At 49.6% G+C, this 21354-nt stretch overlaps 1 protein-coding gene and 1 long non-coding RNA gene across 3 annotated transcripts in view; both read left to right on the top strand.

The window, feature by feature from the left end:
- Positions 1-21354, top strand: part of SYNPO2L (synaptopodin 2 like) — a 31886-nt gene extending 10532 nt beyond the window's left edge. For both annotated transcript variants that reach the window (XM_071748082.1, XM_071748083.1), the window contains 3 exons: positions 1882-2033; positions 4392-5047; positions 16350-21354. In XM_071748082.1, coding sequence (XP_071604183.1) covers positions 1882-2033; positions 4392-5047; positions 16350-18679 — 3138 coding nt within the window. In that variant the 3' untranslated portion in view covers positions 18680-21354. The remainder of the gene's footprint in view (positions 1-1881; positions 2034-4391; positions 5048-16349) is intronic.
- Positions 9659-11946, top strand: LOC139798028 (uncharacterized). Its single transcript, XR_011726667.1, has 2 exons — positions 9659-10376; positions 11265-11946. It is a non-coding gene; the product is annotated as an uncharacterized lncRNA (long non-coding RNA).

The raw sequence follows: 21354 nt of genomic DNA, 5'->3' as shown, positions 1-21354 counted from the left end.
TTACTAGCTCTGCTCGGGGTGGTCACCAGCCCACATCCAGTTGGTTGCAGTGAGCATGGAGGAGTATGATGGGATGTAAGGAATGCTCTGAGCACCTGCTGACAGCTTTTAACCCCCAGAACTCTCCATAATTAGGAGAGGTACTCAGCAAATGTGTTCCCTTCCAGTGCTGAGCACCAAGCACTTGGCTGTGGAGCAGCAGTTGGCCTTTTGGGGAACAGCAGAAGAGCCTCCTTCTAACCTCTCTTCAACTTCCCACCTCTCCTGCATCAGCTGCTGTGTCAGCAGGGCAGCAGTGGAAAATGTGTCTGCTCCCTCTTCTCAGTCAACAGCTGCACCTTGAGGGACCCTGAGGAAGCAGCATTTATACTGTAACAGCAGAAAAGTGGCTCTTCAGCAGGAGTTTGTTACAGACCCACACGTTCTCATTCCAGGCTTATATTAGCAAGGAGGGAGATAAAGGACTAAAATGACAGAGCTGATGGATGTGGCAGCTGGGATGAGCCAGTCCCTATTTTAAGCATGCAGGCAAAATTTGGGGTCAAGCTGGAGAAGTTGCAGAGAGATGAAGTGCCAGTGAACACGCAAACAACTCGGAGCATAGCTGTCCTCTTTCCATCTTCTTCCCCAGCACCTCTGAGTCCTGCTGACAGGCTGACCTGGGAGGAGTGCTGCTCCTGCCTGCTCAACACACCCCAGCAGCCCTGAGTCCTGGCCATGTGTGCACCCATGGGTGCAGAGGGCCTGGGCCCCAAGGCCAGCCAGCCACACCGTGCCAGCCCTCCCTCAGGGCTCCAACTCTCTCCTTTTGTTGCTCCCCTCCTGCCCCTGCACGAACAAGGAGAGGGCAGTAAGCCACTCACACCACTTCTCTTTCCTGTGGCTACCAAATTTGCCTTGCTGTGTATTACCAAGTATTCCAGAAGCATCTACAAACCCAGTATATTACTGCCTTGGGCCTGGTTTTCCCTGACACAATGTTTTTTCCTGAGTATTCTCTGAGGTGCTGGGTGCATTCTGAGTGCCAAGCTGTGCTACAGAATTATCCCACTGCTTCCCTGCATGGGAGAGAGAGGTCTGTAGGCTTGGGCTGAGTGGGCATCTGGTTTGCTTCCTTGCCTTGGGGGTTTCAGGAAAAAGTTTTAACTGATGGATGATGGAACAAAAGGGAGAGGAAACACTTGGTGTGAGACAGCCACGAGAGGCCAGGTCTAGGGATTAGCCTGGAACCAGGACCCAGACTCCACTCTCAGGTACATATCCTACACAGATTTACTCCAAGTTGACACTTGTGTGACAGGACACCATGTGGCCTGATGCAGATTTCCAGAAATCTGCCAAAGCTTGATACTGGGGAATGCTTGGTACTGGGGAATGCTTGATAGTGGGGAATGCCACAGAGCCATCATCTCTTCCCTGAGGATGGTACCTCCAGGGGCTCTGTGTGAGCATCAGGGATCATGCCAAGGAGCAGAGTGGGGCATACAAAAGGACAGCCAGCCATGTACAAGAATAGTCTGGAAGAGTTCCTGTTCCCTCCCTGAAACAGGGGCTCCTTAAGCAACTTAGGAGATAGGGAATGAAAGGGAAGAGCACGTAGGTGCTCTTGAGCCTTCCACCTGCACTGAAGGACTCAAACTGGTTGTGTGATCAGGCCAGGGCTATGCTCAGCAGAGTGACTCTTGGAATTAACAGGAATAGAGAGACTGAAAGGCACAGCCAGAGCTCCTCCAAGGGGACTGCTCCTCCACCTTGGCAGCACATAGTCTTAAGCCTTATTGTCTCAGGGACAAGGGAACAGCAGGGCCAGCAGGAGAGCAGCAAGTGAGTGGAGCTGCTGACCTTCCCCTCACCTCTGCTCTCTCTCTTCTGCCTTTCCAGATCCGAAAGAGAAGCAAAGCTTGCCGGGGAGGGCTGTGGGAAAATGATGTGCTGGTGTCTATCAACGGGAAGTCCTGTGCTGGCCTCTCCCATGCTTCTGCCATGCAGATCATCGACTCCTCCAACGGGACGCTCAACATCCGTGTGAAAAGGTAAAACCGGCTCCCCAGCACCCCTGCTGTGACAATGCAGGCAGCAGAGCAGCTTCAGACAGCACGGCAGCGACCCACACCGAGCAGGAGGCAGGCACAGAGGAAGCCTTTGGTGCCCCCACACTGCAAAGTGTGCTAAGGAGATTTCCCTGGTGGCTGGCCAGAAGTTTTGCACTCCAGAGTGTCTGGTCCTGGGGCTGAACCCACCCCAGACCTCCCTGCCTCTCAGGCTGGAGGGAAGTGTTCTCAGAGTGAGGGCTGTGCTGCAAAGAATGAGCAATTTAGGCTCTAAGCAAGCAGCTCATCTCAGCAATGAACAGAGAATCCAGTTCCTTCTGGGTAAATAACTGTTCTGTAGAAATGGATTTGACTACACATGGGATAACTGAGCCAAGACAAAGATGACCCAAGTATTTACTACAGCAGGTGATTGGTTTCTGACAGAGTGTGAACAGACTCCCACAAAGAGTCCCTTTCCTTTTTTGTGGAAAGAAGGATCTCTGGCAAAGTCTGTAGTCCAGCAGAACACTGGAGGCCAGGCTCAAATTTAAGCACAAAAAGTGGCCCCAGTAATATCCCTGTTTCTACCTGTGCTGAAGCCTCAGTGCAGCCAAGGGGACTGACAAATGTCATTTTCTACAGCTCTGAAAAGACAGAGCACTGAGAGCAGTGGGGAGGCAGAGCCATGCTGCTTTCCTGCATCTGTACAGCAGGGAGAGAGGTGGGCAGTGCTCAGAGAAGGAAATCCTGAGCATGCAGGATCATCCCCTGGGCTTCAGGGAAAGCGCCGGTGCCTTCTGATGTGCTCCCCCCATTCCCTAGCTGTGATTAAGTGGGATGAGTGAGCCTTGCACAAGGTGTCCAGAATAGCTCCTGGTCCCTTGCCTAGGCCTTATCTCACCCCATCAGAGCCTATCTGCAGCCAACAGGTGCCTGGGCAAATTCCAGTGGGCCCAAATCAGCAGGCTTTGAATTAGCAGAGTAAGAAAGACCAGCACCAGGTTGTTTGGAAATAACAGAACGGATTGGATTCATTTTGGGGTAGTGGAGAACTCATCAAACATTGCTTTCTGATCACATCTCTATTCCTACTTTGTATTTACATTCCCAGAGAAAACACCAGTCAGTCCTGTTCTGAGATGTACCTGGATAGCCCTGGAATATGCAAGGTTGCCTGTGTGTTTCTGTCACTGTGGGATGTGTGTGCAGAGGGAGAGAGAAAGAGAGATGGATTGTGATCTGATAGTGCAGAACAAGAGAGATTGGTTCACAAGCAGTTACTCTTTCCAGTTTTCTGGTTGAGTATTTACAGAAGAGACAACCCTGCTCTGTTTGCTTTGAGTTTGCTCCCCTGTGAGAGCTCATAATAGCAAATATTATTAAAAAAAGAAATGGTCAGAGAAACTGCCCCACCCTCAGCTTCCACAGAGCTTTGCATTTGACACGAGCACAAATTTTTCACAGTTCAGAATTGGAATCCAAGTCACAAATCCCACAGCTTTACAGAGGCACTGCTGTCTGGCTTCCCAGTATGCATGCTCAGAGGCAAATACTGAGGGCTCCTTTATAACTCAACCAAGCCCTGGTGACTCTGGCAAAGGAAGAAGTTCCACACCCCACCTGTGTGACCTGGAGTCAACCTGCCCTTGAAACCAGACTGACTTTTGAGGAGAAGGAGGGCAGAGCTGGCTCTTTTCCCATCATCATCAGGCTGCCTGCCCCAGTCTGCCCCTGCTCTGGTCACCTTTCCTGGCTAGAAGTTGCCATGCCAAAGCCAAAGGTAAATGCCACCATGTATTGGGCTGCCATGCCCCCAAAGAAACCACGAGGGCCATTTTCTCCTAAGGATTTGCTATTTACTCCCAGGTCAAGGTCAGGGCAGTTTGGGAAATGCAGGGAGTCAGGGAGCTGCCCCAGCTCAGTGGAGCATTCCCAGCTTCAGGAGCAGCTGGAGAGCAGTGTGGTGGCTGAGGAGGCAAGCAGCAGGCTGTAGGGATACATCCCACCTTCCTGGGGGAATGTTTGCTATGCAGGAATTTACCTCCCCAGGAGAAACGCCTGGGGAGCTGGTTAAGATGGCTCAGGAGAATTTTTTATGCTCTCAGGGCATTCTCATTTTCAAGTCTTTAACAGCTGCTTTTCAGAGAGTCATGAAGCAGAAAATGAGGATGAGAGCTCCGAGCAGATGTCAGAGATGAGTCTGCCCTCAGTGTCTGCACTTCAGGTGTCTCTACCACCTGAAAGACACCAACATCTGCAGCTTGGCTCAATCCTTACCTCTCTCTTACCCACGGGGGTTTCCTTCCAGCTCAGCCCCACCAGCCAGACCTCCCTCATGACTTTTCCTTCTCCCCACAGGGTAGTTGGTGGCGACCAGACCGGCCCGCGGCTCCAGCGCTCCTCTTCTCCAGGGACACGAGTGCTCTCCCCACCGTCCCCCCTCAGCCCCCCGGCACAGCTCCTCAGCCCTGACCCAGCAGGAGCCACCCCGCAGCCCTCACAGCCACGGAGGCCACAGAAGCACCTGGATAGCCTCACCTCCCCTCCAGACAGCGAGGCCTACTACGGGGAGACCGACAGCGACGCCGACAACGTGGCCCAGGAGAAGCACCGCCGGGCGCGCAAGAAGAGCCCGCGCTCCCCCCCCGACAGCACCGCCAGCAAGGGGGAGGCACCTCAGGATGAGGTGTCCCTGTCCGAGCAGAGTGGCTACGAGAGCATGCCAGAGGCTGCTGCACAGGAGGGAGCTGAGGTGGCCAGGTCTGGCGGGGTGGCCAAGAGGGAGATCTCCTGCCTGCCCGGCAGCCGCGCGGAAACCCCGTTCTCCGACAGCGAGGGGCAGCTGCGGCCACCGTCAGCAGAGGGACGGGAGCCTTCCCCAGAGGCCATGCTCCTGCCCCATGCCACCAAGGCTATCCAAGCAGAACGCCATCTCATCCCCATGGTGGGGCCAGTGGAACACCCCGTTGATGAAGACCTGACCACCACGTATGCAGAGAAAGCCAAGCAGGCCAGTAAGTCCGCTCGCACCCTGCCGCTCCCACCTTGCCGCTCACCCACGCCCTCTTCCTATGCTGGATCTCCTTCCCAAAAGCCTCGTTCCAGACAGTGTCAAGTGGGTTAGCTCTTCTAGCTTGGGAGGAGCCAGAAGGCAGACCTGCAGTGACCAGAGCTTCCTATTGCAGCTTTGGCACTGGGGTCTACCTCATCTGTGATGTCCCCAAGGAACGGATGAGAGAAAGGCTCTGGAATCTGGGAGTCACTCCTAAAAGCTGCAGCCACACAACCAGCTGTGCTCTGGCACCTTTATGTGCCAGAAAGAGGGTGGAGGTCATTGGTTTCGTCAACACTTTGGGCTGAGGAAGACTCAGGGGAAATGACAGTGGCAGAAAAGAAGTTGGGGGTTAAATTTCCCAGGCCTGGCCTTTCAGAGATCTCACAGCAGCTCAGTTTGCTCCTTAGCTTTCTGTGTCCCCAAGCACAGGCACTCACTCTGAGGGGGTCCCAAGAGCCCCCTGTTGTAGTTTCATCATTAAGGACCTCAACTTTCAGAGGATCCTTGTCTGGCAACAGCTGGTGATCTCTGGTAGGATGTATCACTCTTTAGGTATCAGTAGTGGAAGGCTGTCAGCAAGGAGAGGCAGGAACTGGTAAATCACCTGTTCCTTGTAGTAGAACCCCTACTATTCAAGACTTTCCCAGGTGGAAAAAAGCACTGAAAAATACAGTGTGTAGTATATGGGTCACTAAGTGACCTTTGTTGCCACATTTCAAACCCAAACATGGAGGCAGAACAAGATGTTACCTGACTGCACAGTTGTGATCTATCAATAATATTAACAAGGTAATCAAACCTTTGTTTTCATGTAAGTATCTCAGTGTGCTGTATGGCTGACTGGTTTATACTTCTCTGAGCCTAGAAATAGAGCAGGTTTTTTAAAAAGTGACTCAGCTGGGAGACAGAATGGGAAACAGACACAGAAAAGTTACTTGAGTGAATCAGAAAGTAAAGCACACAGGTTCTAACTTCTGATTCTCTGCTCCAGGTGCTAGACATTTTTCTCCAGACCAGGTAAGATTGCAAGGCAGTTGCTAAGCCTCTCTTTTCCTTGGACTAAACATTCCTTCATCTATTTTTTGCTTAAGGGATCCTTTAGAGTTAACTTTCAAATCTTGTTTGGGTCCCTTATGTCAGGCCCTGCTGGGCAGTACAACTGACCTGGTGCCTTGTACTATTTCTTCCTGGTCTTTAGCATTTTCCTGAGGGCAGCAAAGAAAGTATTTCAGCCTCCCTGAGGATGAAGCTATTTTTTCCCCCTTTGAATAATGTAGAGGCATGAGGTGAATGTTGGGAAAGGCATGTTCAGCTGCTCCCTGCCACCTGATAGTCTGAGCAGTGGGTGAGCAATTGCTTTACATCAACCCTTATTTCCAGGGACAGCCTCAGTGCAGAAGGCTCCCAGGAGAGCCACAGACTCTGAGCAGAGCATTTCTGATGGCAAAATAATACCCCATGGCAGAAGGTGATGCAACTTTATTGCTAGCTAGAGGTAGGCTTCCCAGAAGCACTGCAGACAGACAGAATATTTTATTCTCCTATTACCCCTCCACCACTCCCCCCCCTCCTGGTTTATGTTTAGCCATGGGTGTCCTTGTGTAAGAATTACTCTGCCATGGATGGCAACTCACATGGCCAACTCAGCCTTTTCTTGGGGTAGGAATCTTGGCAGTAAAGGCCAAGGCAAAACTCTGAGTCCTGATCCTGCTGGAGCACAGCAGCCATTAAAACAAAAGCCACAACCAGCAGGCAGTGTTGCTGTCACAAGTCACTGCCAGGGAGGTTCTCTGGCTCCCTCTGCTCACCCTGTGCTCAGAGGCTTAAGGGTTCATCTCTAGCCAGGGTTGCTTCTCCTCAGCTGCCTCTGCTCCCCAAGGTGCACTCTATCTTCACCCCCATCCTAAATCACCTTTCTCAGAACTGAAAATACCAACTCCTAGCAGAAGACAGACACACCAGGGCAGCATGCTGGTCCTAACTTGCTATCACACTGTAGGAATTTCTGTCAGTATGAGAAGTGCTTCAAAATATCTCAATTTAAACTTATCCGTGGGACTATTTTTAGTCCCTAGGCCTCAAGAGCCTCTCCATGTATGGTGGGGGAAGGGAGGGGAAAATGGGTGGGGAAATTTCCTCCTCTGCTTTATATGGGCCTGCCTGCCCCTGCAGAGTCATCAAAGTTACTCCAGTCAGTATCAGAAAAGGAAATCCTTCTTGTTTAAAGCGGATGTACAGCAGCAGCACTTGAGGAGATAGGATGCTTATAAATAAGTGGCCTGTTCATCAGAGGGTCATGCAGATTACCTCTCCTTACAGCCACTGCAGTCACATTTCTCTGCAGAGGGAGTGAGTGCAGCCAGCCCTCTGTCAGCCTCTTACAGTCAGTAGAGGCCACAGGAGCTGTGAACAAGGTGAAGTACCTGAATGGGAGCTTGAACTCGTTGCACCACATTCCTTCTCTCCTTGGCATTCAGCTCTACCAGTTGAGACTCTAATGGTCATGGCTAGGTGGCTGTTAGGCTGGCTTACTGGTTCCTCCATTCACTGCAGACTGGAAGACCAAAAGGTTTGGGATAGTGGTTAACTGCCCCCATCCTACCTGCTTGAAAGTGGAATAGCAAAGCATTCTGCTCAGTGCAGGAGATTAAAATTGATTTCCTGAACTCCTGATCTTACAAAAAGTCTGTTCCTAGCAGGATGAAGCAATGCTGAATAACCCTTGGCCCTGGCTACTCAGTGAGCAGCCAGCCAGTAGGAGAGCAGGGCCAACTGCTCCATGGTTGGATCAGTCTGATCCCACTTCAGCACTGGAAGTTGCCTCACTTGGGAAATCAAGTTACATACACAGGTATATGAGTTTGCTTCAGAACATCCCCCTGAATAACCAGCATTCAGGTTACAATTCTATGCAGCTTGGAAAGCATTTATTAAAGAAGACAACAGTGAGATAAACACTCTCCATCTGGAGTCCTCTTCCTCCAGTGTTAGGCTTGAGAATGGCATTTGAGCTTTATGTTCCTCATAAACATAAAGCTTTTTGTTCTTCATAAACCAGAAGCACAGGGGTGGTATTTTCAGGCTGATGTATTAACTGCTTGGGCAGGAGGCACTGATTATCAGAGGGTGTTGTCTGTCTTGGCTAATGTGGATGAATTTCTCCTTCTTTCTTGAGCCATCTCAGAAACTGGCACAAGTAATTGGCCATCTTCCTGGGGACTTCCAGCACCATTCCCTGGGCCATCACTCTTGTCCAGCATCTCAGTGCAGATGCAGGGAGTTGCAGCAGTGGCAGTAAGGCTGGTAGAGCTCTGCTCTGCCTCACCTTTGCACCTCACTGCTGTCCCACTGCCCCAGAGCCTGTCAGAGACATGGATTTAGCTCAGGTGTTAGCTCAAGATAAATCCAGCTGCATATAATCTTTAGGAAGGGAAAGAGCTTTAGTCTTTGAAGATGCTTGGAGGAAAGCTGTATGTGGTCCCTAAGGTGAAAAGTTAGGTACTCTTTTTTGTCCATACCATTTTGAGCACCTTTTTTTAAGCTACCAAGTTACTCAGCCGTTACTTCTCTGTGTTATTCTTGCCAGCACAGGGGCTCTGACTCTGGGTCACAGCTCCTCAGACATGCTCAGAGGTTGTTCATCCCCCTGCTGCTGGTCAGTGCCAGCAGTTCTCTTCCATGCTCATGCCCCCATGGTCCTTGCAGAGCTTCAGCTGGTTGATTTTTCAGAATATTCTGCTGCACACACTAAGTTAGCACAGCCTGACCTTGCATGTGCACTTTGAAGTGACTTAGGATGTCTGAGGGTGATGGGGAACAATGGGATTAAACCAAAATGTTGCCAATAACTTGGATCTCAAGGTGATGAGAGCAATAATCACACTGGAACAACTAAATATATAACCCCATAGCCTGATGGTTGGTAGACTACAGGATTTGGGGAGCTGAGTTGAAAGAAATCATAATGCAGACAGGCAAGGGGAATCCCTCTCCCTGTCCAGTGTTGTGTCCATCAGTTCTGAAAGGGATGAAAGTTCTGGTGCTTGGACTCAGTGATTGCAGGAGTTTTTTCCAGCCCTGACAGTTCTCTGCTTCTGTGTGTGATGGGTGACAAGGTTGGGCCAAATCTGCCCAGGGATGACAATGAAATGAGACAAAGTGACAGTGATGGGAGAGGGAGAGTCATAAAAGGGTGAGGCACAAGAGGACTTTGACAAGGGGTAATTAAACAGCAGAGTCATTGCTTAGCAAGAGAGAAAATTATAGCTAGGGAGGAGAAAATTGTCAAGCTGACAAAAAAGGGTTGTTCATTTCAGCTCGAGGCATTGTGGGAAGGGAGATGAGTTTGTTGTGGAATCTGTGAAGTTTCAGTGTCATCAGTGTATCTGCCACTAATGTTAACAAGGCTCCAGCAGGAATGGGGTATGTTCAGCATATCTTGATTTACAGAAAGGACAGGACTGAATCATATTCTCTGTAAAGGTGAAATGTAAAGAACCAGAAAATTGTATCAGAATGGGCCTCCAGCCTTCAAAAAAAATCCTGGAATAACGGAGTCTCAGGGGAAGAGACCAAGAATGGCACCTTTCTTATGGCCACAGGCTCTGAGGGTAAGATGAAAAATAATTATAAATCTTTAGCTTCAGTTAGGTGGGTGAAATATTTCTTTTGAGCACACTTTGTGGAAAACAAACCGATCAGTATAAACAGCATGGACTAACAGAAATGAGAAAAAGATCCAGTCTTTGACCTGATCAGTAAGGTAACACTTTGTGGCTACAGGAATAAGGTGGACACAGCATGTGTTGGCTTCTGCATGATACCTGATACAGTTCCACATGACTTTTCCAACGAGAGAAATCTGGATGAGGCAGGACTACTGTAAGGTGACTGCACAATTGGCTGAGAATAGAACAGCAAACATAACTATTAATGGCTCATGATGTCAGGTTAGCTAACTGGCTAAGTTGGTCATAGTGTTTCACTGGGCTCCTGAATCTAACAGGACTACCTCTATATTTTCATCCACGGAGCTTTAAACACTAACATATGTCAATCAAATGTCCACCCCACCTCACTGTTAGATGACCAGCAAGGAGACAGATGATTAAAAATCTCAGCCCTCCTCCCTTCTGTCAGTGGATCTTGTCCTCTGGCTGCATCCAGACAGAACAGGCAGTATGTGCTGTGGGGCACCCCACAGCCCTGAGCCTGCTGCTGGTCACAACTGGGACCTGGCTGGGACACCTTGCAGCTTTTCTCTGCTCTTTCTTCCCTAAAAAACTCAGGTGTGTGTGGGACAGGAGGGAGGGAGGTGGGTTAGCTGGGTGCAGAAGTTACACCACTGCTGTCTTCCTTCCTGTCTGCTTTTCCAACTGCAAACTGCTGCTGGTGAAGCTTTTAAACTGTTTTTTGTTTCTCGTGTGTGTTGTGCCTGGAAGCAAGACCAGGAAATAGCAATAACATGGCCTGAGGGTTCAGCAGAGATTGCTGTGTATTGATCAAGATGACATAAGGCATGGAAGGTATAAAGTTGTTTTACACGTAGTTGGAATTTTAAATGCAGTAGGAGCTTGACTGAGGGCAGAAAAAGTGTAAAATCAATTGGATAACAAGAATACATGGCAAGTGCTACAGGATTAATCACATCCACAGAGCCAGAGGGTGAGTATGTGCCTGTCTGTATTGCTACAGAGAAAATGCTGGAAACACTGAAGGACAAAGGGAAGATGAGTAAGTGGTGTCCTGCTGTCAGACAAGTGATTTTGTGAGCAGCAGAATTAACAGATCTTGGTGTCACTTTGATTTATTTCTAGTACTTGTTGCCTCATTCTCTCACCTCCAGTAAAATGCAGCTCTGGCTGATGCCTCTCAGATTCAGGATGAGGAGCCATCACCTCTCTAGTGAGTGCTGCTCTGGGGTTTTGGTGCCTAATGAAGGCTGCACAGGGTGCCTGTGATGAGATCTGTCTCCTCTGTCCAGACACCTATTTTCATGTACACTTCTCTTGTATCTTTGTGGCTCTTACAATTTTCAGATTGGCCAATTAGCATGAATAAAAAGCAATTAGCATGAAACAGATAAGACTGAAAGACATGCAGGATGAGTACATAAACCTTCCTGAAGAAATCAGGGCTAAAAGTGTGAAAGAGAGATTGACTGCTGCATCCAACAGGTGCTGTCCTGGCAAAAGCAAGCTCTCCTTCAGCAGTCTTCTTCCAGAAATCTACGTAGGGAATTATCCAAGGCTCCAGTGCTCAGGAAGAAAGGCAAACTTCAGCTCAACTGATGGAGATTTTTTTGGAGTGAAGAAGCTATTAGAGTCTGCAGCAGGACACCATGAGCATAATACAGTGCAGCCACACACAGCCAAGTGTCCTCAGCCTCTCTGCCTGGCACAGCTCTTCAGATGCAGTGGGGGAGTCACAGAATGGCTACAAATGGTCAAAAATCTACAAAATGAGCATGTTTTTTTCCCATGGTCTCTTGCTTTACCTGCTTAGGGGCTTCAGTTCTGTTTTTCTAAAACCAGGACATTGCAGCAGGGCAGTGTCTCATTGGGAGCTCCTGGTATCTCCAGCTATTTAAGAAAAACTACTGGTTTACAAGTATTTAACTATATATGACAAGTATTTCACTATATACTTAACTTCAGGTCCAGGCTTCAGTGTTGCTGACTTGAGTAAGGCTGAGGCATTTGCTTGTAGCATTCTGAATTGGAGCTGAAGCCTCATCTGTGGTTTATATCATGTACATATGTGATCAAATTGTAAAGATATGCAGGAATGACAGTCAAGTTTTACCACTTTAGAACAAGAGTTTTACCACTTCTTCTAAGTTAAAAAAAAAAACCAAAAACCAACCCCCCGATACCCTCCTTGCTTTACTCTTTGCAATTCAAACATCAGTCAAAGCTTGAAAGGTTGAAGCTTTCAACAGGGAAATACTTCAAAGGCAAATATAACCTCTCCAAATCTTATTTTGAAAGGACTCCAGGTATGAAAAGCATGAGATGTCTATAGCCTCTGGTGACTTACTGAGATATTTGCAACGTTAGCCGTGGAAAAATGACCTTGTCTAACATAAATAACTGGAAGAACAAAATCTAGTTGATCCCATGTGAAAAAATAGCAGGCAAGTTGTATTTCATCACAGAGGGACAGGCTCTCTGTGTCTGAAGTTAGCAGTGTGCTTATTTCCTATGGGAATGGCTTTGCTACTATTTGGTCTTTGGTAATCAAATTTACCATTTTTTGTTTCCTAGTGAACATGAGCAGTATCTGGCACCATGGAAGCCATGGAAGCATGTGAGCCTGCTTGCTCAGTACCTTTCCTGAGCATATGTTGAAACCCTTTCTTTTAATAGGTTCTGATCTTAAAAAGATTTATATATTTTACATTTGTCTTTACTGCAATTAGCAATGTAATTAACTTAACTTCAGTGAATTTAGTCAAATTAAGTGCGTGGAAAAATCTTTGTAGGCTTTGCTTATTTCCCTTCCTATTCCAAAAGTATTTTGTGCTTTAAACCAAAAACTTTTCTGTAGAAATTATCCACCACACCAACATTTAGGACAGCTTTATAACCACCCTCCCATTTACTCTTTTATCTATTCCATCTGAATATTTCTACTGGAGGATTTTTTATCTACTGCATAAATTTTCCTGTAGTGCAGAGCTGTATTTTCATTTTCAAGAGCTGCCCTGCTTGATTTCTGCTTGCTGAGGCTGGGACTGCTGGGAGGCAGAACCAGAGGGCAGTGTCCCTTGGCCAGAGCTCTGGGATTCTCTCCTAGAACCTGCTGCTTGCACACAGCAAGAGGCTGTAAGATGAGCCCCAGCCCAAGTGTGAGGAGATGCTTAGCAGGCCAGAACTGTGGGGATCTGTGACTCCCAGCACCCTTCCTCCCCATCCACCCCAGACCTCACTCACTATCAGCCCCTCAGCTTTCAACACCTCTCAGTTATCAGTGCTGGAGCTATGAATGGTGCTGCCAAAACACCACTCCTTGGCCTTGAAATGCTCCATCACCCTCCCAGGGTACAGCCTCTGCCATTTTAATTCAACTAAATACCACTGCAGGCACCCAGCATTCTAATGCTCCTCTGTTCAGTTGTCCTGGCACACAACAGGAATCTGTATTCCGACACACACAGGAAAAAGAAAAAAGAAAGGAAAAAGAAAGGAAAAAGAAAGCTTCTCCTCATCTTTACCTGGAGCTGGGTGCTGTCTGAGGGTGTCAGAGAAGGAAAGCTGCTCCTCCTGGGTGGGTTTCTCTGCTGTGTGAGCTCTGTGCTGGTCTCATCTCCTGGAAGGGCTCTTCAGAACAGAGATGCCATTGGCATTGGAAACACCAACCTGAAGCTTGCACCTTTCCCAACTGAAGCCTGCACCACAGATACAGTGGGAGTTTAGGGCATGTTTCCTCATCTTTCCAGAAAAAAGAAGAGTTTTTCCTCAGAGGGAGCAGAGGGTGGGGGGAAGAAGGAGGATGTTTAAGTGCCAGGTGACAATGTCCATCACACTGCTCAGTGATGAAGCTAAGAAGACAAAAATAGAGAAAGTGACCTCATGGCTTTCAGCAGCAATGCCTATGAGACAAAAGAGAAGCTTTAAAAGGCTTGTGGAGCTGATAGCAAAGGGCTTGGACACCTCAGAGGTTTGGTTCTGCTCCAGCAGGGAGCTGCTCTGCCTCTCACTGCCTCTCTCTGTTTATGGGGAGCTGGGAATTAAACGGGCTTTGTGACATGCCCAGCTCTCCAGGTCTGCACTCTGCCTTCTCAAACTTGGATCAACCTTATGCAGGTACAAATATCTTTTTCTTTTCTTTTTATTTTCTCTTTTCTTTTCCTTTCTTCTCTTCTGCTCTTTTTTTCTTTTTTTTTCTTTTATTTTTTCTCCTCTTCTCTTCTCTTCTCTTCTCTTCTCTTCTCTTCTCTTCTCTTCTCTTCTCTTCTCTTCTCTTTTCTCTATTTTCCTTTAATTTAGTTTTAATTTCTTGTTTCTTTTCTTTTTGTTTCTCTTATTTTCCTGATCTATTTTTCTCCTTTCCTTTTTTCTCTTTTTTTCCTCTTTCCACTCTTCTCCTTTTGCTTTTTTCTCTTTTTTCCCCCTTCCCTTCCTTTTCCTCACTTCACCTTTCATTTCTTCCCTCTTTCCTCCCATTTTTCATTCCTCTCCTTCCCCTATTCTTCTGTCTATGATGATTTCACTCTTGCTCTTTATCTGCAGCAAATAATCTCAGGAAGATTCCTCTTTCTTTTTTTTTCTTAAACTGTTAGGGGAAATTGTAGCTTTAATACTATGTTAATTTTCCTGCTGAGAGGACTGGCAGAATGAAGGAAAGCAGGAAGAAGAGGGAGATCCCAGAGGGCCTTCCATGCCAGCTGCTTCAGAGCACAGAGCAGGTCAGAGCCATGGATGCTAACCCTGAGCCAGGACCAGGAGCTGGTGGAGGCACAGCCAAGGCTTCCTGCTCTTGTATTTTCTCTGTCAGAAACTGCCAGCCCATAACTGAGTGCTTCAGTAGTACTCTGCTGCCAGAAGGGGCTGCACAGAGCCTCACTTGAGATGGTGCAGCACCCTGCCTGATGCCTCCCTACGCCAGAAATTCTCCTCTGAGTCACTCAGGGCCCAGACTTTACATATTGTGGACTTGGATAAGATTCTGTAGTGCTGCTTTTCCTCCTTAGCACCTAAATACCAGCCAGGTGAGGTGTAGTGGCAAGCAGCAAGGATGCTTGTAGCAAAAAAGAAATCTCTCTTGCTTCCTTCTTTGTGAACAAGGCGGATTTCTAAGTAAGTGGAGTGGACAGACCTTCAGGGACTGCTGCTCTTTTCTATCATGGACAGCAGGTCTTTGAGGGCAAAGCTATGAGTGGCCTGGAAAACAAGCAGTAGGTGTGCACAAAAACCTGGGAACTACCTCAGTCTTGTTTCAGCAAGGTGAAGTCATCCTGTAAGGAAAGTTTTGCAGAGAGCCTTCCCTTGGCAGTCTCCTCTCTTCTCTCCCTCTTCATCAGGACATAATTTTGCACCTTCTTAAGTATGTCAGGGTTAAACAAGGTGCTGCAGAGTTTTTGAGAAATTATTAGATGTGGGCAATCAATGAATGTTTCATCTGTACTATCATGCTGGGAAAAAAAGACAGTGGGAGTAAGGAAAAAGGGGAAAGAAACCAGAAATTAGTCTCTGACCTAGGTACGTGGGGTTTTTTTCTGTGCAAGTGCTGATTTCTGTCCCTTTAACACTGATTCAAGGCACATCCCTACTTTCCCTAGGGCAGTTGAGTCTGGTTTTACTTTTTCATCTTGCTCACCCCATGCTTTCCTTAGGGCAGTTGAGTCTGGTTTTACTTTTTCATCTTGCTCACCCCATAACTTTCCCTGAATGCAAGGCAGAGAACACAGCATTCCTTCCTGGGGCTTTACTGACCACTGGGCTGGCAGGGCAGGGGGAAAATGATTGTTCCACATTTTCATGCCAGTGTCCCAACAGGTGTTGGGCTTTTCCAGCTTAAGTGGATTCCTTCTGGCCTGGCTGGTTGGTTATGGAAGTCTGGGATTCTTGCTCAGGAGCAAATGGTTCTTTTTCCTCACTGGGCATGGGGCAGAGGCAGGGGCCTGCAGCAAGGGTGACAACATAATTCCTGCTGTTGCTTCCTGGTGAAACTCTCAGAGCCAGGGAGCTTGTGTCCTCCTGGGAATCCTCCATATGGGAGGAGGGAGGTCTACACAGGGTTAGAGGTATAGGGTAAAACTTGCCAGCAGCAAAGGGATGCCTTTTACAAACACTGTCAGATGCTGCCCAGGACTCTGGGCAGAAATAGGAAGTCCCAGGTGTGGGGAGGAAGCAGGGAGTGCTTCCCATCACACTGGGAGGAGTTCCCACTCCACACCTGCACAGGATTCCACCGTGTATGCAGGGAAAGATAAAAAATGCACCTGGGTTTGTATCAGCAAAGTTCCTAAAGACACTACTGGCAAAGGCAGGAGAGAAAAAGAAGGGCAGGGGGTGACAGTGTGTGTCCTTGTGTGGGCAGCAGAATAATCACAGCCATGGGGAAGCAGGGATGGCATCAAGACAAGAAACGTTTGGATGATGCTCTCGGGCATGAGTGTGATTCTCGGGGTGCCCTACACAGGGACAGGAGTTGGGTCCCTCCCCTCTCAGCAGGCTCTGTGGTTCTGTAGCACTGCCCAGCCTTGCCCACGGAGCCTCCTGCAGAGCCCTGAGCTCCCCTCTTTGTGTCTCTTGCAGAGCTTCACCGCCACGAGAGCGTCCAAGAGAAGAACGTGAAAGAGGCCAAAACCAAGTGCAGGACCATTGCTTCCCTGCTGACAGATGCACCCAACCCCCACTCCAAGGGGGTGCTGATGTTCAAGAAGCGGAGGCAAAGGGCTAAGAAGTACACCCTGGTGAGCTTTGGGAGCGTGGACGAAGACCGCTCCTACGAGGAGGAGGACGGAGTTTTCCCTACGAGTGAGTCTGAATTTGATGAGGAAGGTTTCTCTGATGCCCGAAGCCTAACTAATCACTCAGACTGGGACAACACCTACCTGGACATTGAAAAGGCCAGGTCTGACTCCGAACAGAAGGAAGAGAAGCAAAAAGGTTTGACTGAGGCCTCAGGGAAAGGAGCAAAACTGTTTGAGCAGCAGAGGGAACGGGCTGGGAAGTACACGGTCGAGAAAGTCTCCACAGAGAAGAGCCCCCAGCTTGCCCCAGCTGCCCAGCAGGGCACAGTGAACGGGGACATGCCTGTGCCACAGAAGGCCACCAGCCTGCCCCTCAGCATCCAGCTGGAAGGCATGGAGGTGCCCACCAAGCAGACTGCCACCCTCCCCACCCAGCTCCTGGCTCCCCCCAGCCCCACTTTCTTCCTGCCTCCCCCGAGCACCCCCGAGCCCTTCTCTGCCAGCACGACGAGCATGTTCAACAGGTCTGCACGGCCCTTTACTCCTGGTTTTACTGCCCAACGCTCAGCAACATCCTCTGTCATCTTCAGGCCATCTGCACCCAAAAAACCAAGTGAAAGTCTGGGTGGGCAGAGCACGGTGGTTCCCCCTTTCTCCCCTCCGGCCCCAGGAACACCCGGCAGCGCATCAACAGCAACACACTGTGCTCCTCTCAGCTCCTCCACATCTCTCTATATTCCTGCACCAGGGAGGCCAACACCACAGCTGGAGTCACAGCCAGGAGGAGGAGGAAGCGCTCCAGAGACCAAACCTGCTGCCAGCACTGCCCGGACATCCACCAGCTCTATCTTTCTGTCAGCTCCCTCGAAGCCGGGAGGGGAGGCGGCCTCCACAGCGCCCCAGCTGCGGGTCCCTGGAACAGCCTCCTCTTCTTTGTATATCAGTCCAGCACCATCCCAGCACACGAGAGGCAGTTCCCCTGTGCCAAATCAGCCTTCCCCTGCTGCCTCACCGGCGATGCCACGGCCTCCTTCCGAGCCCTTAACCTCCAGAGAGCAGAGGATTGCTGTGCCGGCTCCCCGCACGGGCATCCTGCAGGAGGCTCGCCGGCGGGGCAACAAGAAACCCATGTTCAGTAAGATTGAGGAGAAGAAGAAGAACTCACCCAACCCCGAACTCCTGTCTCTGGTACAAAACCTGGATGAGAAGCCAAAAGGTGACCACCCCGGGGCAGGCTTCGAGTCTGGGCCTGAGGAGGACTTCCTCAGCCTGGGTGCTGAGGCCTGCAACTTCATGCAGTCCTCTGGCCGCAAGTTCAAGACCCCACCCCCAGTGGCTCCTAAACCCCAGCAGCAAGATGCTGGACTGGTAAACGGGGCCCAGGACATGCCCCAGCTGAAGGGCAAGGGGGCTGAGCTCTTTGCCAAACGCCAGAGCCGCATGGACAAATACGTGGTGGAGACAACACCGAAGCCGGAGTCCAAGCCCAGGACCCCCTCTCCTTCCCCTTCTCTGCCCTCATCCTGGAAATATTCACCCAACATCCGGGCTCCCCCTCCAATAGCTTACAACCCCATGCATTCCCCTTTCTACCCCCTGGCAGCCAGCAAATCTCAGGCTAGCAAAGCAGAGAGCAAAGTGAAAAAGGCACCTGGCCAGAAATCAGGGATCAAGGTCATCGACGTGATGCGCCACCAGCCCTACCAGTTAAAGTCAGCCATGTTCTGCTTTGGGGAGCCCCCGAGCCCCAGTGTTCAGGAGCCTCCTGGCAAGCCACAGGCCAGCTCATCCTTCCCAGCAGCCAAGCAGGTCCCTGTCAAAACAGCCAAGACCCAGGAGATCCGTCGCTTCTCCACTCCAGCTCCCATGCCGGCCTCGAGCAGCCTGGCACCCACTGTGCTGGTGCCCCGCTCGGCCACCACGCTGGATGAGCCCCTGTGGAGAACAGAAATGGCTTCTTCTGCCCCTGCTACACCAGCACCCTTCCAGGTGGAGCTCAGCCAGTCCCCTCCCAAGCCATACCCCAGCTCCCCAGAGCCCGGGCAGGGGGGTCAGGGGCTTTCCCCAAACCCAGCCTCAGCCTCTCGGTTTCAGGTGGCCAGGCCCAAGTTCTCAGCAGCAAGAACAGGGATGCAGGCCAATGTCTGGAGGCCAAGCTTTGGCCACCACTGAGGCAGGCACATCCCATCCCATCCCATCCCATCCCATCCCATCCCATCCCATCCCATCCCATCCCATCCCAAACCATCCCAAACCATCCGTGGCCCTGCAGAGATAGTGCTCGTTTTGTCTTTTCATGTCAGCTCAGCACATTGGGATGAGTGACACAAAATGAAGAAAAAAAAAAAGAAAAAAAAAAGAAATTACTCCCCTTCTGCACCACCCTCTTCCTCAGCATCCCTGGGGGCTCAGATGGGCAGCTTCATGGCAAGGCTTAGTGGCTGTGGCTACAGCAGGAGGAAGGATGTGGGGAGAGGGCACCTGTGTGGCACAGAGAGTGGGAACTTGCAGGCAGCAGCAAACCCCACCTCTGGAGGAGGTGAGTGACACAGACACAGACACAGGGCTTGTCTCACAGGAGGAGCTGAAGGCAGTTGTGGTTTTCCTTTCCCAAGGGCTTTGGAGTCTCCCCTGAGCAGAGGGAGAGCGGGAGGCAGGAGCTTCCCAGGAGGAAAGTGTCAGAGGTGGGGTTACAGCTCTGGGTTCTGTCAGTCCATACACACACACAGATCCACAGGGAGTGCAAAGTGAAAGGGGGGCTGCACCTTGGACATTTTTCCCAGACTCTCTGGAGGGGCCTGGGAAAGGAGAGAGCAGAGTGAGCAGTGTGCCCAGCACAGGGAGGTGGCCACGTGTGCCCCTTCCTCCAGGCACCAGGGCTGGGGGGAAGAGGGAAGAGGGAAAGTCATCTCAGCTGGAGCTAAATCTATGGCTCCCAGATCTGGAAGCAGTTTGCCAAAGAGGGGTGTTGAATGTTCACAAGCTGGGGGAACCTCAAAGGAAGTGTCAGGCTTTGAGGACAGCCAGAGTGAAAGGTGAGCTCAGGCACAAGGAGAGCCCTGCAGCATCAGGTCAGGGCACAGATGCTGTAAGTACAAAGGAGGGTTGTGTGGGAGAAGGTGGAGTTGGGGTCACAAGGAGGCAGGATTGCACATGCAATTGCACATCATCTTTTTGTGTAGTTCAGGAGGGAAGTGTGGCCAGATCAGAACTGGATCATGACATCAAACTTGCTGAAAACTCTGGTACCAGGGTTGGAAAACAGGGCCCCTTTTTACAGGGGCTCTCCCTATGGAAGTGGAGGACAGAGAAACAAAGTCACAAGCAGAATTTCACGCTAAAGGATTTAAGTATCCTTGGCCTCTAATTGTTAAAAATTGAAGTGCTCTGAGAGAGATTTGCACTTGCACATACACAGAGAGCTCAGTTTGCTGGGGAAACAGGACTGCAGTGTCCCTTCCCCTCAGGCCCTTGCAGCTCGGTGCTCTCAGAGCCTGAGTGACTCAGGAAATTAATTTTGCCACTGGAAAACAAAAAGGAAAAGAGAATTCTGGCCTTAGGATGTAAAGGAGATTGCAGACAGGTGGTTTTCAGGGGTCCCACTCAAGATTTCAAAGAGACACTGCTGCAAGCCAAGGAGTGATGGCCAAACATTGCTGAATGTTAGATATCAGGACACAAGTGAGTGGAATGACTGCATCTGGCCCATCATTTCTGGTGGTGTAGTGGGCAGGAGGAGAGTAAAGTTGGAGAATGTACATGAAACATCTGAGCAAGGAAAAGATCAGGAGGTTTGGGGTCCTGCATTTCACTTCTAACCTGTTTTGGTCCTAAACATCTCCGTTTAGAAGAAAAGCCACAGTAGTCTGATGGATCTCAGCCCCTCTCAATCTTTTCTGGCTCCTCTGCTGGGACAGGACTTGATCTGCAGAAGCTGAGGGTGATGCAGATGAGGCCTGCAGTGCTTGTCCAGTATCCCCAGTAAGGCCTGTGGCTGCAAGTAGCACGAGATGAGAAATCATTCTGAGATGCATCTGCTAAGCTATAAGGAAGAAACCTGCACTACTGCTGGCTTCAAGCAGCTCTGCTAGTGTCTGCTTATGAAAATATTGTGGCTGGGCTGTTAGAAAGGTCACAGGTGAGGTTATGAGAAATACTTTTGAATCGTGTAAGCTTGTCTTGAGCCTTTCTGAATTTCTGATTCCTCAGCTGTTGAGCAAGCACAGACAGAAACAGTTTTCTCAAGTTTTAGCTCCCACCTGCTAGGTTTTCCCAGTGTTCCCCTGGTGTCCCCCTGTTCAGTGTTTGAAGATGTCTGCATTGGCTCTGATCTAAAGCTGCCTCTCTCACGTGCTGCAGGTCACACCCTGCACCATGGCAAGGCTGGGGGGTTATCTTTATTTCTGATGTGTCAGTCCCTTCCCACTAAATACATGGGAGCACTTGCCAGAGATAAATAACCTCAAAATTCTGCAGCAGCTGAGGGGAAGAATCTTAGAAGAGAGACTGGAGTGGTGAGGGGTCACAGTCACCAGGCAGGACACACTGCAAGACAACCATGGGTGTTGCCTGGGAAGAATGTGCTCCCTCTCTGCTCTGATGTCCAGCACCCCCTGGAAGAGACTCATCCCTGCTCTGAACATGGGAGCCTGGCTGCAGTGCCCCCTCTCTGGTGAAAGATGTGACCCCAAAAGGAGAGCAGAGAGCAGAGCTGGCATCTTTGTTTATGGAATTATTTTTTTTTCTTTTTCTGTTTGTTTTGGGTTTTTTTGTTTTTTTTTTTTTTCCAATTTACAGTCACTTTCTATTTGTTTGTGCAGAAGAATAAACTTGTGATATGCACTTTA

Source organism: Heliangelus exortis, chromosome 7 (genome assembly GCF_036169615.1).
Source record: "Heliangelus exortis chromosome 7, bHelExo1.hap1, whole genome shotgun sequence".
NCBI classification, from domain to species: Eukaryota; Metazoa; Chordata; class Aves; order Apodiformes; family Trochilidae; genus Heliangelus; species Heliangelus exortis.
The sequence above is the reverse complement of the archived record's forward strand: the minus strand, read 5'-3'. Positions and strand labels throughout refer to the sequence as shown.